The 14,347-nt window shown below is 33.3% G+C and overlaps 1 protein-coding gene across 2 annotated transcripts in view; it reads right to left on the bottom strand.

Moving 5' to 3' along the window:
• The window catches only part of GPHN (gephyrin), a 526,040-nt gene that overhangs the window by 289,661 nt on the left and 222,032 nt on the right, over positions 1 to 14,347 (bottom strand). For both annotated transcript variants that reach the window (XM_065940959.1, XM_065940958.1), the window contains exon 4: positions 12,854 to 12,946. In XM_065940959.1, coding sequence (XP_065797031.1) covers positions 12,854 to 12,946 — 93 coding nt within the window. The remainder of the gene's footprint in view (positions 1 to 12,853; positions 12,947 to 14,347) is intronic.

The following is a 14,347-nucleotide window of genomic DNA, read 5'->3' as shown; positions in this document are numbered from 1 at the left end:
CAGACAGACAGCACAGCACTTGGAAGGCCACAGTAGAGGAGAATGGTAGGAGAGCAGATAAACAATGCTGGGCAGTCTAAAAATGCTAAAATAGCAGGTGAATATGTAGTACCAGGCCATTTGCTGATGGACAAAGCACCAGTGAGTGAAGAACGCAAATCATTCAGCAGATAAGTAATGGGGGCAAAAAGTAGAGACAAAAAATCAAAGGCAGTCAAACAGGAAGACAGAACAGCAGAGAAGCGATGACAGATCATCAGAAGCAGTTGGGTAGGGTAGTGAAAGCTGTCAGCAGGGGAACAAAACACCATTCAGGAAAAGATGAGATTAAGAGTGAAGCAGTCTCCTGAACGGAGTGTCTTCCATGTAGGAAATAGTCATCAATAAGCTGCACATGAGAATCCACAAGAGAAATAGCACATAAAAGGAGAGAGCAGATGGATCTGAATTCTATTGCCCAGGGATACGAAATGACCCTAGAACATAGATACATAACAATTCACAAGGAAATTAAACAAATGGGATAAATGGGTCCAAGCATTTTTTATGATGATAAAATAAATCAAAACACTAAAAATTATTAATCTGGAAATGGTTGGCTGGGATTGAAGTCTTCGCTTACCCCTTTCTGGAGCCCACAAAATGGGAATGTTGGGAATTTCTGCAGCAGAAAAACAGAAGAGAAAAGGGATTTCTGACTCCCAGTTTGAGGAAAGCAGGTCAAATTTAGGGCTGTACAAACTGGTTCGGGGAAATAGGAACCAGTCTGAACCTTCTCCCTTCCTCAGAATCAACCCACTCCTGAGGTTTGGGAAAGGTTTAGGAAGCCCTTACCCCTTCAATCCCCACAACCTCCCCTTTCACACTTACCTCCAGTGCAAACAGTTTCCAGCAAGGAGGTACTTGGGAAAATTCACTCTCATCTTTACACCATGGCAAAATTTCAGGATGGCCAACTAACAGTCCTTCCTGTTTAGGCCAAGTTCCTGTTCAGTGGGATCCCTTCCACCCTTTGTGAGTGAGCAGAGGGGCCAGGTTTCTAGAAACTACCTACCTCTTTGAAAGTGGATGAGAAAGGAAGCAGGGGTAGTAATAAAATAAATAGTAGTATTACTAAATACCTTAATGATCTCATCAGTTGTCATGAATTTTAATTTCATTAAGATGTTGATGACTCTAAAAAAATAGTATCTCTAGCCCAGACTTCTCTCAACTCCAGATGCACATATCTAACTGCCAGCTTAACATCGCCATTTGGATATCTAAAGGCAGTTAGAAACTTCTATGACCAAAGTAAATCTCCTGATCTTCCTCCTCAAACCTACTCTTCCCACAGTCTTCTCCATTTCAGTAAATAGCAAGTCCATTCTTCTAACTGCCCGAGTTAAAGACCTGGTATCTACATGGTAGGCACTCAACATATTTGAATCTAACAAGTGTTAATTTCTATAGGGCAACTCCTTTTTCTTATTAAATTCTCAGAAAATTCTTCTGAAATGTTCTGACTTAAATTCTCTGAACACTCTTACATACTTATGAGCTTTTGAATAATAGAGAGATGTGTGTACACAGTAGGTAGGAATGTTCTAAAATAGAGGTTGGCTAACCATAGCCAATGGGACAAATCTTGCCTGCCACTTGTTTTTTTGCAATCTTCAAATCTTTGTAATCTTCAAATGTTTAGATGATTTAATAAAAACTCAAAAGAAGAGTAATACTTCATGACATGTGAAAATTATGAGAAAGCCAATTTTAGCGTCCATAAATAAAGTTTTATTAGGGGCACAGCAGGGCCCATTTATTGATATCATCATATAGTAGCTTCTGTGACAGGCTGGCATAGTTAAGTTGTTATGATAGAGACAATAAAGCCCACAAAGCCTAAAATATTTATTAACTCTAAATATTTACTTTCTCTAAAGAATAAATTTGCTGATCCCTCTTCTAAGGTATCTTATATTCAGAAGGCAAACAGTAACAACTGAAGTTTGAACAATGTTAAACTAGAACATTATTTTTAATATTGCTGTTACTATTTCACAAGATACACCCATGAGGGAAGGTGCATTTATATTAGGATTGGCTTTCAGTATTATATAAAAACAGATCTCTCATTCCTCTAATTATTAATATTTAATACTGATGGTGATATTCATTCATCACCCCACAGAGCAGTCCAATCTTAAGGGACAGGATACAGTATACGTAAGCCTTGAAAAATACTAAAAAGGAAATATATGAGAAAGGGAAATAAATGGGACCCACAAATAGAACTCATATCAAAGTATGCATATCACATAATTAGCCAAACCTCTAAATATCACGTTTAACAACAGTGGGAAATTAGTATAATGTGTATCTCTTTGAATCTCATCAACAGGGTTATACTAAAGTGTCCTCTTTTATAATTTAGGTCTCCTATAAATTACAGTGTTGAATCTTTGAGAGTGTGGGAAACATTATGATAAGATCGCATTTTTTTATGGCCATGCTGCACAGCATGTGGGGTCTTAGTTCCCTGAACAAGGATCTAACCCATGCCCCCTGCACTGTAAGTGGGGAGTCTTAACCACTGGACCACCAGAGAAGTCCCATTTTTATACAATATTCAAAACTAAGTTATTTTGTCATTGCTTCAAATTTGTAGAAAAGCATTTATAAGCATTAAAAAATTTTTTAAAACTATTGAAAATCACCTTCTAATCAAAGCTGACCTTTCTTCTCCTCTTATAAAGTTTCACCCTGAGGATTATTACATGCAAGAGTAACATATCATATGCTGCAATCAAACTTACAGGAAAGAGTGAAGAGGTGGGGGACAAACACTTAAATTACCCTAATGACATTCATCACTATAATGCTATCTTCACAGAACATTATAATATATTGCCTCTTATTAATTGGTCCTTCAAGCACAATCAATTGCTTCTTCTGCATTGTTGCCTTTGATATTTGATGTCTGTTTCTCTCTCTGAGAAACTGGTAACAATTCATTCTCAAATGTCATACTTCCAACAACTTTACTGCTTCTATCTTCTCAGCACCTTTTAAAGGAACTTGGATTCTTCCTGTAAATTCTCAGTTGTGTGCCTGTTATTAAGATTTTCTGAAATGGTTACTCCCTCTGTTGGATATTCGTCTGCCATTTGAGTTCATTTTCTTACTCCCTGCCAGTTTCCTTTTAGGCATGGCAATAACATGAAGTCACAGATATTCTGCTCTCCTGCTGCTGCTGGTGCTAAGTCGCTTCAGTCGTGTCCGACTCTGTGAGACCCCATAGACGGCAGCCCACCAGGCTCCACCGTCCCTGGGATTCTCCAGGGAAGAACATTGGAGTGGGTTGCTATTTCCATCTCCAATGCGTGAAAGTGAAAAGTCAAAGTGAAGTCCCTTAGTCGTGCCCGACTCATAGAGACCTCATGGAGTGCAGCCTACCAGGCTCCTCTGTCCATGGGAGTACCGGAGTGGGCTGCCATGGCCTTCTCCATATTCTGCTCTAATTCAGTGATATAATTCTAAGAAACTCAGAAGACGTGACAGATATAAGTCATCATATTACATTTTGTCTGAAAAGCGACATTAAGTCTCTTTCATGGATGAAGATTTAATAAAGGAAGATGAATTCACATTCTTGACTTCAGACAATAAGGAAGGAAATTTCTGAAATCCTCATTCCTGAAACTATTTCTCTAGATAAACACACTTTAGTATTTTATATTAATATTTGCTAAATATTTAATGATGTTTTCTTGTCAATGTCTTAGCATATATTTTACAGAACTATCCTGGTATGCCGGCCTCTGTTCATTTTATGGGAGTAGATTGTAAAATGGTGAGTTGGAACACTGATTTCAAGGTTTTATCTGATGAATTCAAGGTAAAAATAAACATTTAGCATGTCATCTCTGCTGCTTTTTCCTTTCCCACAACTATTCTATGTATACCTTAGGCCCTATCTTGCTCGATTTTTTCCCCAGAGAGAAATTCTTTCAATACTTACTCAAACATTATCTTCTTACTTTGTAAGCTAAAGTTCTTTTGATTGAGATTATTGATAATAATAGGAAATATTTGTGTAGTAAACAAATGTTGCTTTTGGTGTTTTACTTACATTAACCCACATAATATAACCACCCTATGAGGTAGGTACTCTTATTTTCTCCATTTTACACATAAGAAAACTGAGTAAAGCAAGTTGTGAAAGGTTACAGGCTAGTAAGAGGTGAATCTAGGATTCAAATTCAAGTAGCCTGAGCTATTAACCACTATGTTACGCTGCATCACAAACAGTTATATGAGCAATGCTACTTTTCTAGTGAAAGCTTTAATCAGACATAGAATTTACCATAAAAAGTATATTTGTACTCGTATGCTTACTGATATGATTAATCTCTTTCCCCCATCAGGACCCCCTAAAAGCTGAGAACACATTCTGATGCAGAGTAAGCATGCAGTTAAGAAATGTACTTATGGGAAAAATGAAGACAGGATTTCATTTATGGGTTCTTCATATATGAAATGTTTCTTTTTGCCTTATGCTTGAAATTCCTAAATCCTCACCTCAAAAAGCAATGTTCACTTCACTCTGCAGTGTTGCTATGTGGAATAGGGGCCCAACAACATGATTTTTAAATGCAACGTCACCTATTGCTCTAATCATCTAAATGGTCTAATGTTATATATACCAGTTACTTTTAAACTGTGATAATTATACTAAGGAGCTTTTCCTTTTAATATATAAATAAAACAGAGGGTAAACGTCTTGGGTAAGAGAGCATATTTGGACTTTCAAGTAATTAGAATTACACAAACAAGGGACTCTCACATGAAAGAATATGCAATTGAGGCGTTCACGCAAGGGCTGGTAATGATAAAAGGGTCATGTTAGGACTTTTAACACAATGGCTTTTGAATTCTCCTCAAACTTTGAGATACTGTGATTTCTCTATTATTATATAGTACTTTTATATAAAACATTAGGCCAACTCAAGGATAAGGCACAGCACTGGCAAAAATCTGTGATAAAAAAAATTTCTCGATGTCTTAATTATCAGATAAATGCTATGTGCTAAGCTGTTCAGTTGTATCCAACTCTTTTTGGCCTGCTGGACCGTAGCTTGCCAAGCTCCTCTGTCCATGGATTTTCCAGGCAAGAATACTAGAGTGGGTTACCATTTCCTTCTCCAGGGGATTTTCTGGACCCGGGGATTCAACCTGAGTCTCTTAGGTCTCCTGCATTGGCAGGAGGGTTCTTTACCACTGGCACCACCTGGGAAACCCTGGATTATAAGTATTGACTGAAAAGGTTTCTGAACGACAAAACTGGAACTTGGTGCTTCACAGCAGTTTAAATTTTACATACAAATAATGGTACTAGGTTTGTAGCTTACAACAGGACTTCAAAAAACAAAAAAAAAAACCAGGGCATAGAAACAATCTTCAAAAATACTGATGTTAGTCTTACTGGGGAATGTATATTTGAGTAAGTGCCAGTTTTCAAAAGGATCTACTTTTAGAAAGCCTCAATGACATGATTTTATGGCATGTATTTGTTGATAGTTGTCCTATGAATTTTGGCTTCTAAGGAATCTCTGTTGCTGTTTTTCATCTCCAGAGATAGTACGAATTTAGCTGTTCTCAGAAAGAGATTAAAATAACATAGCTCCAGTTTATCTATCCTTCTTTGTAAAGTGAATCCTCTGCTCTAGCCAGGAAGATTTTCTTAATTTTATCTTTCTCATAGCTTGATCATACATTCCCCCCCTTTTTTTACTCCCATTGGTAATGTCTTCTCTCTGAATCTAAGTTATATTTCTCTCCTTCAATTTTAGCTTAAATTCTACTTGTACAAAAATTTCACTGATTGCTCACTTCTCTCTTAATCTTTCCCTTTAAAGAATTTTTTTGGTCTAAATTGGCTGAACGTTTCTGGTACTAAGTTTATATCACTTTGATTTGTCAGGTGACTATTTTAGGAATACAAGTATTTTAGCGTTTATTCAATAAAGCCCAAGATGCTTGGTAAATACTTGTTAAATTGAACAAAGACTCTAAATGATTTTTTAGCAAACTGGTAGGTCATAAATGTGCCCAAGCTCTAAGACATATACTGCTCAAAATTGGATAATGCACAATAAATATAGACTCCAGATAAAAAGGACTATTACTAACAACTATCGTGAATGCTACATATTTGGGCCACTTCAAGCCATATTCCAAAAATTTTAAACTCACAGAGGAACAAAATAAATAGATTCAGACAGGATATCAGGAGAGGTACTTAATTCAATCACTCATAATCCACATATAATATAAACTATAGACATTCTTATTCTCATTCATTTGCCCATGCCCTAAACTAGTAGTGGGAAAATGTTGACTAACATTCTTAATTTTCAGACATATCCATCAGGTATGTTAATAGCTAACAACAGGTAAACAGTACAATGATTAGCAGCAGAAATACTTGGGATTATCATATTAAATTAGACATAATATTATTAATTAAATTATTAATTATTAATTAATCATTAATCAAAATTACATTATTAATTAAATGTGGAAGAAAAAGGTAAAGGGAAAAAAGGACATTTAATGAGGATCTATAAAGACGCCAGGCTTTACACGAGATCCTTTTACATGCATTATTCTCACTTACTAGTTTGGATAACCCTGGGCAAGTCGATTGATTGATTTATCCCAGTTTCTCCATATTTAAAATAGATATAACATTAGTTAGTACCTGCCTCATTTGGTTGTTTTGAAGACTAAATGAATTAAAATTAAATGAGTTTAAAATAGATCCTGACACATAGTAAGTGCTATATATATTTACTAATTATTATCATTGACTATTTTTATTATCTCAATTATTAGAAGAAACAACCTGGGGAGGTATTTTATAGCTAACTGAGTGGATGAGTAAACTGAAGTTTGAACAGTTTAATTTGCTTTAATTTCATAATTAGTTAGTGGTAGAAGTAAGATTCAAATTCAGGTCTGTCTGACTCTACAGTGTTAGTATTACATATCATATGAGAAAGGTACATTACATCCCAACATATTTAGACAAAGGTAAGACATGAAAATATAATTCCCACGTCCAGAACTATTTCAAAAAAATGAGAAAAAGAGATCCTTCAAAAACCATAAAATATAACCTTATTTGACCATAAAGGGACAGTATATTTTATTGAATCTGGTTTTTAAATTTTCCAGTATAAGTTTCTAGTATTCTGCTTTCTTACCAATTTCATATTGTTTAGCTATCCTATTTATACAGAAAAATTTTAATCTCAAAATTTTATTACAATAGGTTACTCTTAGTTTTACCATGTATGATAGGTACTTTACTTAGTCATAACAATTTTAGAATTATAAAATAAACATTCATATAGTTTTACAGTATCAGTATATGATATTTTAGGGAAATAATCTCTTCTAGAGAATATTGATATGCACTTGAAAGCAACTATATAATTTAAAAGACCTGCAATAGTGATCAAAGTTTCTCTCAAAAACAGAAATTATTGGACATGATGTTTTGCTATGCTTCTGCTATAATGTAAAAGAGTTTTGATCTTTAAAATTTCAGTATTAACTATAAGGTGGTACTTTTAAATGTAAATTTTCACGAGTAGCAAATTAAGAATAATTAACTCAGTAACTCAGGTCAATTATGTCTCTTTCCTTTTATTTACACAGTATTCTTATTTTTTAAGCATTACAATGTAAGAAATGATTAATGACCACATACAATGATAGCTGTCATAGTATACTCACACCTAAAGTTATGAAATATATAAATATTTGTAGAAAGGCTTAGATAGCAATCTGTTCCAAATAAACATAAACATTTTAAGCTATAAACAAAATATGTGTTGTGAAGTTCATAATCTTTTCCTTGAAATTCATCCTTTGTACCAGATTATTTTATCACTGTCAGAGTTAGCCATTTTGTCAGATGCCTCTTCACTTCCAAAATGAACCACAAAAACCCTTTTAAAATGAATATCTTTTACATCAAATTTATAATTCCCTGACATTTTGTAATTCTTCATTTTGTCTGATCAGGACACTTTTTAGGAGGTACTAAGAAAAATAATTAAGAGTGAAACAATGTTTAACAAATTCAATAATTTGATCAATTTTGAAACTTCAAAATTTTATATATTATTTATACAAGGGATCTTTGATTTTTATTATTCTATATTGTCTACTGAGACAATGGGGCAATACACTTTACTGTGGAAGAAAAGTGCTCTTTCCTTGCTCCTTCCAAGATTAAACATTTAAGAAAAAAAACTCAACATTTCAAATTACTAAAGAACAAATGGTAAAAATAAATTTAAAAAGTCTGCTAAAAACATGAATAAAGGTGACTGTTTTTCATCTAACAGACCAGAGGTGGGAAACTTTTTCTGCAAAGGATCAGACAGTAAATATTTTAGGCTTTGCAGGCCTAATTGATTTTCATTCAACTATTCTATTCTGCTATTGTAGCCATAGGCAACAGGTCAATGAAGGAGTGTGGCTATGTTCCAATAAAATTTCACTTATGGACACTGAAATCCAAATTTCAAATGGCTCTCATATGTCACAAAATATCATTTTCCTTTTGATTTCTTTCAGTCACTGAATGACTGAAAGAAATCAAAATATGCTCTTAGTTCACGAGTCATACAAAAAAAGTACAAAAGGCTGAATTTGGCCTACAGGCCATAGTTTGCTGACCCATGGATAGACTGAGTTGAGAATAGGGATCATGTTTTACTCATTTTTTAACTCCAGCACCCAGGATGGCATCAGACACATATTAAGGATTAAAAATAAAAAATCTGATAAATGATTAAATAAATGAGATTTAAGATGCATGCTAGGATTTTATTTAACTCTTTAATTCATAATCAAAATAATATATTACTATACAACCCTTTACTCTGGTGTAGCTTAGCACTATGAAAGTGCTAAAACTTAATTTTACCTAACAAATATTAAATAGTGTAATATTTTCTAACTTACCAAAACATAATATCAAACATTTCTTTGTAATCATATAGATGTTCTTTTTAAAATAAATGTTGCTTAATCTTTTATTGTCTTCTAGACTCTAATTCTAAAAGACCTTCACTTTACCTCACTTATACATCCTTAATTATACTTTTACTTTTTGAGAATAATGAAAGATTCTTCATGTAATAATACCTATATTGGATATATAAACTTTTAAGTGATAGTGGAACATGAAGATATAATACTTTGTATACCAGTGAGTTCTTATGTTCTATATAACTATAAAATTCTATTACTCGCATTTCACCAATGTCAACAGATTATCCAACCTTTATCAGTTCACAGAAAACACAATCTATTACTAAAAATAAGCTTTTTGCATCAAATAAAACTCTAAAAAGTTGTACAGTAGGGATTATTATGTTATTATATTTAAGCTTTGATAATATCTCATGTTTAGAGGAAGGGAGGGGACCAGCAGGCATGTGACCATCAGATGAACCACATTCTAAGATATGGTGCCAAAAAGCAGAAACAAATTCATAATTTAGAAAAGTCAATTCTGATTGCCTTATTCCTATAAAATATATAAATAAGATACACTTTACTGAAGTTGCTATTCCATTTTTCTGTTAATAGATCTGGGTAAGTCTATTAAACTTTTCATTTTCTCTAATGTTCATATCCAGTGACAATAACTTTAGATTGCTTTATTTTAATCATTAAATTTAGTATTCTTCACCTTCCCTTTTTTTTAAACAACCCACAAACAATTTGTACTTTGTGTCTGTAGATCAAACTAATTACTGACAATTACTGACTTAAGGAAGAAATTTTATATTATTTTACCCTCATCACTAATATTTGTGTTTTCCATCAATAACTTCTGATTCTATTTAAAAAGATTTGCAAACAGTTGTATATAGGCACATATGGTTTATCAATATGTTAACCTTTTCAGGCACAATTATCTAAGACGAATAAGATAAAGACAAGTAACTATATTGCTATAGGCACAAAATTATATTTCAGGATTACTAGCTGACATTCCAGTGCTATGTTTTAGATATTATAAGAATTGCAACTATTTAAAGATTAGAAGAAATTAGTAGAATTATTTTTGAGTGGTCAGATGGCTTTCACACTTATTTTTCAAAGGCTAACAGTGCTACAGACTTTTGCTGTAGATAACCATACTCTTTGGGCATGTGTACATGTGTGTGTGTGCGTGTATATTTCTGTGTGTGTGTGTATAGAAATATGAAATAAAGTAAACCCATTAAAGATCAAGACATTTACAGTCAGTTAAGTCACTTGCTTTCAAAAACAGATATTAGGGAAGACATAACTCCATGTATTTTAAACTCATTAAAAACAACCCTAATACAAATTTTAGCCAGCAACTGCTATAGGCATATACAAATATAAGAGCATCTCTAGGGTTTTCTGAAAAACTTCAATGAATAATAAAGGACCTCTCAATTTCTGATATCATGCCATATACAAGGTAATGGAAAGACACAGACTTTTGTTAACAGCAAAAATAAAAAAAACATTGGGGGCTAAATCGATGCCAGAATGATAGAATTTCAAGACCTCTGGTTTACATGGAGATAGAAAAGATAAAATATGAAGCTTACTACATCAAAATATTTAAAAATTTAACAAGATCACAAAGACTGCATGGATAATACTTCAGTATTTGACTGTTTTTGTCCATTTGATATATATAAAAAAATACCACAAATTTGTCCACTTTGGTAGTTATGTAATAACTAATAAAAAATTACCCTTTATTAACTAAAAGATAAAAATATTTTTTCGTATTTTTAGCAAAAATAGTTCTCATTGAATCCTCACAGCTACCCTGGTAGATAGGCACTTTCATTTCCCTCACTTTACTGGAAACTGAGGCACAGAATGGTTTAATGACTAGTCTATGCTCACCGTGTCATAAGTAGCAGAGCCAGAATTTAAAGTGTGAATTTGCAACCTAGTGTTCTGGAATAAACTTGAAACTCTAGGGAATACCAAATACTTTGTGATGCAAATTATTTTCTCACAATTAAAAATAATTTTGTTAACTGGTTATGAATGAATTCTATGGTAATTTTTTTCTACTTTTATGATATAAAAATAATATTATGAAAATATCAAGCTATTACATAAACAATAGGGACATATAAAAACAAAGTCATTTACTTAAAACGCTTAACACAACACTCAAACTTCAAAAATTAAGGTCTTCACATACGTAGGTGATTTTCTCACAAACAAAACATAAACACACCTCTAGAGGAGATGGCTTACCTCGAATTTTATCTTTTTAAGTTAGCCTCACAGTTTAAGAGAAATGAAAAAATTTGCCAAAGGATCATTTCCCCTAAGGACTCAAGAGGTATGTAAGAATGACTTCTTTTTTTTTCTTTTTTTCTTTCTTTAAGAAGATAATTTATTTATTTTAGCTGGAGGCTAATTACTTTATAATATTGTAGTGGTTTTTGCCACACATTGACATGAATCAGTCATGGGTGTACATGTGCCCCCATCCTGAAACCCCCTCCCACCTTCTTTTTTAAGTACTGGAAGCTAACAATCTTCCAATACGACTCTATTCTGATTGCTTTAAAAACAAAACCATTATATTTATAAGCCTATTTCCAAAATGTCTGTGACTTTTACATAGAAAAACAGAAATTGTTTTAAAATCTGTTAAAACAATTTACATTTTCACATACTAGAGCAGTGGTACCCAAAGTCTGGAAGCATGGTTATCGGTCAGCAACATGTGCATTACCCGGGGCCGTACCAGAAACACAGTCTTGGGACCCACTGCAGATTTACTGAATCAGAAACAGTATGGGCAAGATGCAGCAACGTTTTTACCTTTGGTGGGGGTACAGGTTAAAGTTTGAAAACTCCTATATTAGAGTAAGTGGGACAATAATTATTCAATAGGTACAGAGCAAAAATATTTTGCTGTGAATAAGACAGTAGACAGAATGGGATACTGACTTGAAGATTAAAAAAAAAAAAAGAAAACAAAACAAAACAGCTAACAGTAAGTTGAAATTCAGCCAAAAAACACTTTTTGGAAAGTGAGCAAAACAATGTCTAAGTATGAATATAAGTCTTCACATGACTCTAAAGTTACAGCTGAAGTTTATGGCTGCTTTAAAAACAAACAAAGACTTTTCCCCTTCTATCACTGAGCGCTGTCTATTCTTCATTCTTTCCCTAACTTTTTTTTTTTTCCCATGCAAGGTTGAAGGTGATTCTTAAGACATAGCCTAGATACTAATTTTGCTTCTTGGCTTATTAAATTCTGCATTTAAATTCACATTTAAAATTATGGAATATATAACTTTCTCATCAAATACTATAAAATTGGTATAAAAATGCTATTACAGTCATTCTACTTGAAACCAACACAAGGGTATCTAAAGAAAAAAGGAATCAGATATATTTTGAATTACATTAACACAGCACATCAGATCACATGCCATGCTGAGTCAGAGTTCTGCTATCACTTCCTTTAGCAATATATGCCTGAAATTCAGCCGATACCACAGACCACATACCACAAATGCAAGATTACCTTCTGGACCAGTTCAATCTTCCTCATTTTAGATAATATCTAGTTTAAGTTAAAAGAAAAGAAGTCAAGAAACTTTTTTAAAAAAATGTAAATATTCAACCACTGCAAAATGTTCATTCTTAGAACCACAGGTGTCGTTTCTGTCTAGCAAAATTACAAAAGCCATACAAAAATAATTAAAAGGATTAAAAATAACATGAATAGTCTACTTCTTGAATATCAAAGAAGTATATACTATCTCACCTCTGGAGTGACATCTCGTGGTGCAAACCCTGTTCCTCCAGTTGTTAATATCAAATTAAGTTCCTTTTCATCACACCAATCTATCAGGGTTTCCTGAAAGAAAATAATAATATTGTCACATGTAGAAGGATTTGCTTGCCTACTCAAAACATCCACATACTGGAATACTTTGTATTCAGTGAGGAAACAGATTCAACACTCATGAGAAAAATCTGAAGCACAATTCATGGAACAGTCCCACTATTAATCAAAAGACACTGCAGTTTGGGGTATTTATTTTACTGATCATAGAAAATGAATATGAAATCATTGAATTCTTGAAAGTAAATGAAACACAGTAAACAGCATAAATATTTTATAATTAAGGCTAATTATGTCTTTAAATAGGATGTCTAAAGATATTTTCAGCCATTCAAAATATATTCGGTTTTAAAAAATTGAGCACTGTGTGTTAATTAAATGATCTCACTATTTAATAAGTATAGCAATCCTGTCAGGTAAATATTTATACTTCAATTTTACATTTAAGGAAACAGACTCATTCTTTTTTTTTTTTTTTCATTAATGGACTCAGAGAGATCAAGAAATGTACTTGCTCATGGGCTCACAAACTAGAAGGGGAAATATTTAGAATTTAAACTTAGATCTGTTGGACCATCAAGACATGTTCCTCTATAATCTGCCTATGACTGACTCAATATTTTTCTTTTTCTTTTGGCTAGTTTCAAGTTGTTTCAAAAGTTTTACATTTTTCAGAATTTGTTTTACATAGTTGCCCTAAAGGAAAGGTGTAGGAATAAATGATTGCTTAAAGTTACTTTTTCCCCCACACCAACACTATGACACTTAGTTCAGATTAGAGTTACATACCACAAAGTTTTGCAGTTGGTAGAGACCTTGGTAGATTTGCCTCTTCAATTTACAGGTAAGACAACTGAAGGGCACTGTAGTTAAATAACTTACTCAAAGTTACCTAGTTAATTTTGTAAAGAATAGGACAAGGATCTCTGTTATAGAGGATCTCTCTTTCTATTGCTAGTTCTATTCATCCATCCTACATTTTAACTATGAACTGCTCATTTAAATTGTAATTAAATACTTGCTTTGGTATTTTACTGTTTCATTTCCTTTATACAATCCAGGTCCAAAATTTAATAATACAATTATATCATTTATGTGGTGATAATCAGATGTGAAACACCAGTAATAGGCTGGTAAAGTGCTAGTCGCTCAGTCATGTCCGACTCTGTGACCCCCTGGACTATAGCCCCCAGGCTTCTCTGTCCATGGAATTCTCCAGGCAGGAACACTGGAGTGGGTAGCCATTCTCTTCTCCAGGGAATCTTCCTGACTCAGGGATCAAAGCCGAGTTTCCTGCACTGCAGGCAGATTCTTTACTGTCTGAGGCACCAGGGAAGCCCTAACAGGCTGATATACATATACATGTGTGTGTATATATAAGTAAATAAGTAAGGCTGGTACTTATATGTAAAA

Source organism: Muntiacus reevesi, chromosome 7 (genome assembly GCF_963930625.1).
Source record: "Muntiacus reevesi chromosome 7, mMunRee1.1, whole genome shotgun sequence".
Lineage (NCBI taxonomy): Eukaryota > Metazoa > Chordata > Mammalia > Artiodactyla > Cervidae > Muntiacus > Muntiacus reevesi.
Note: the sequence above shows the minus strand (reverse complement) of the source record. Positions and strands in the feature narration are given on the sequence as shown.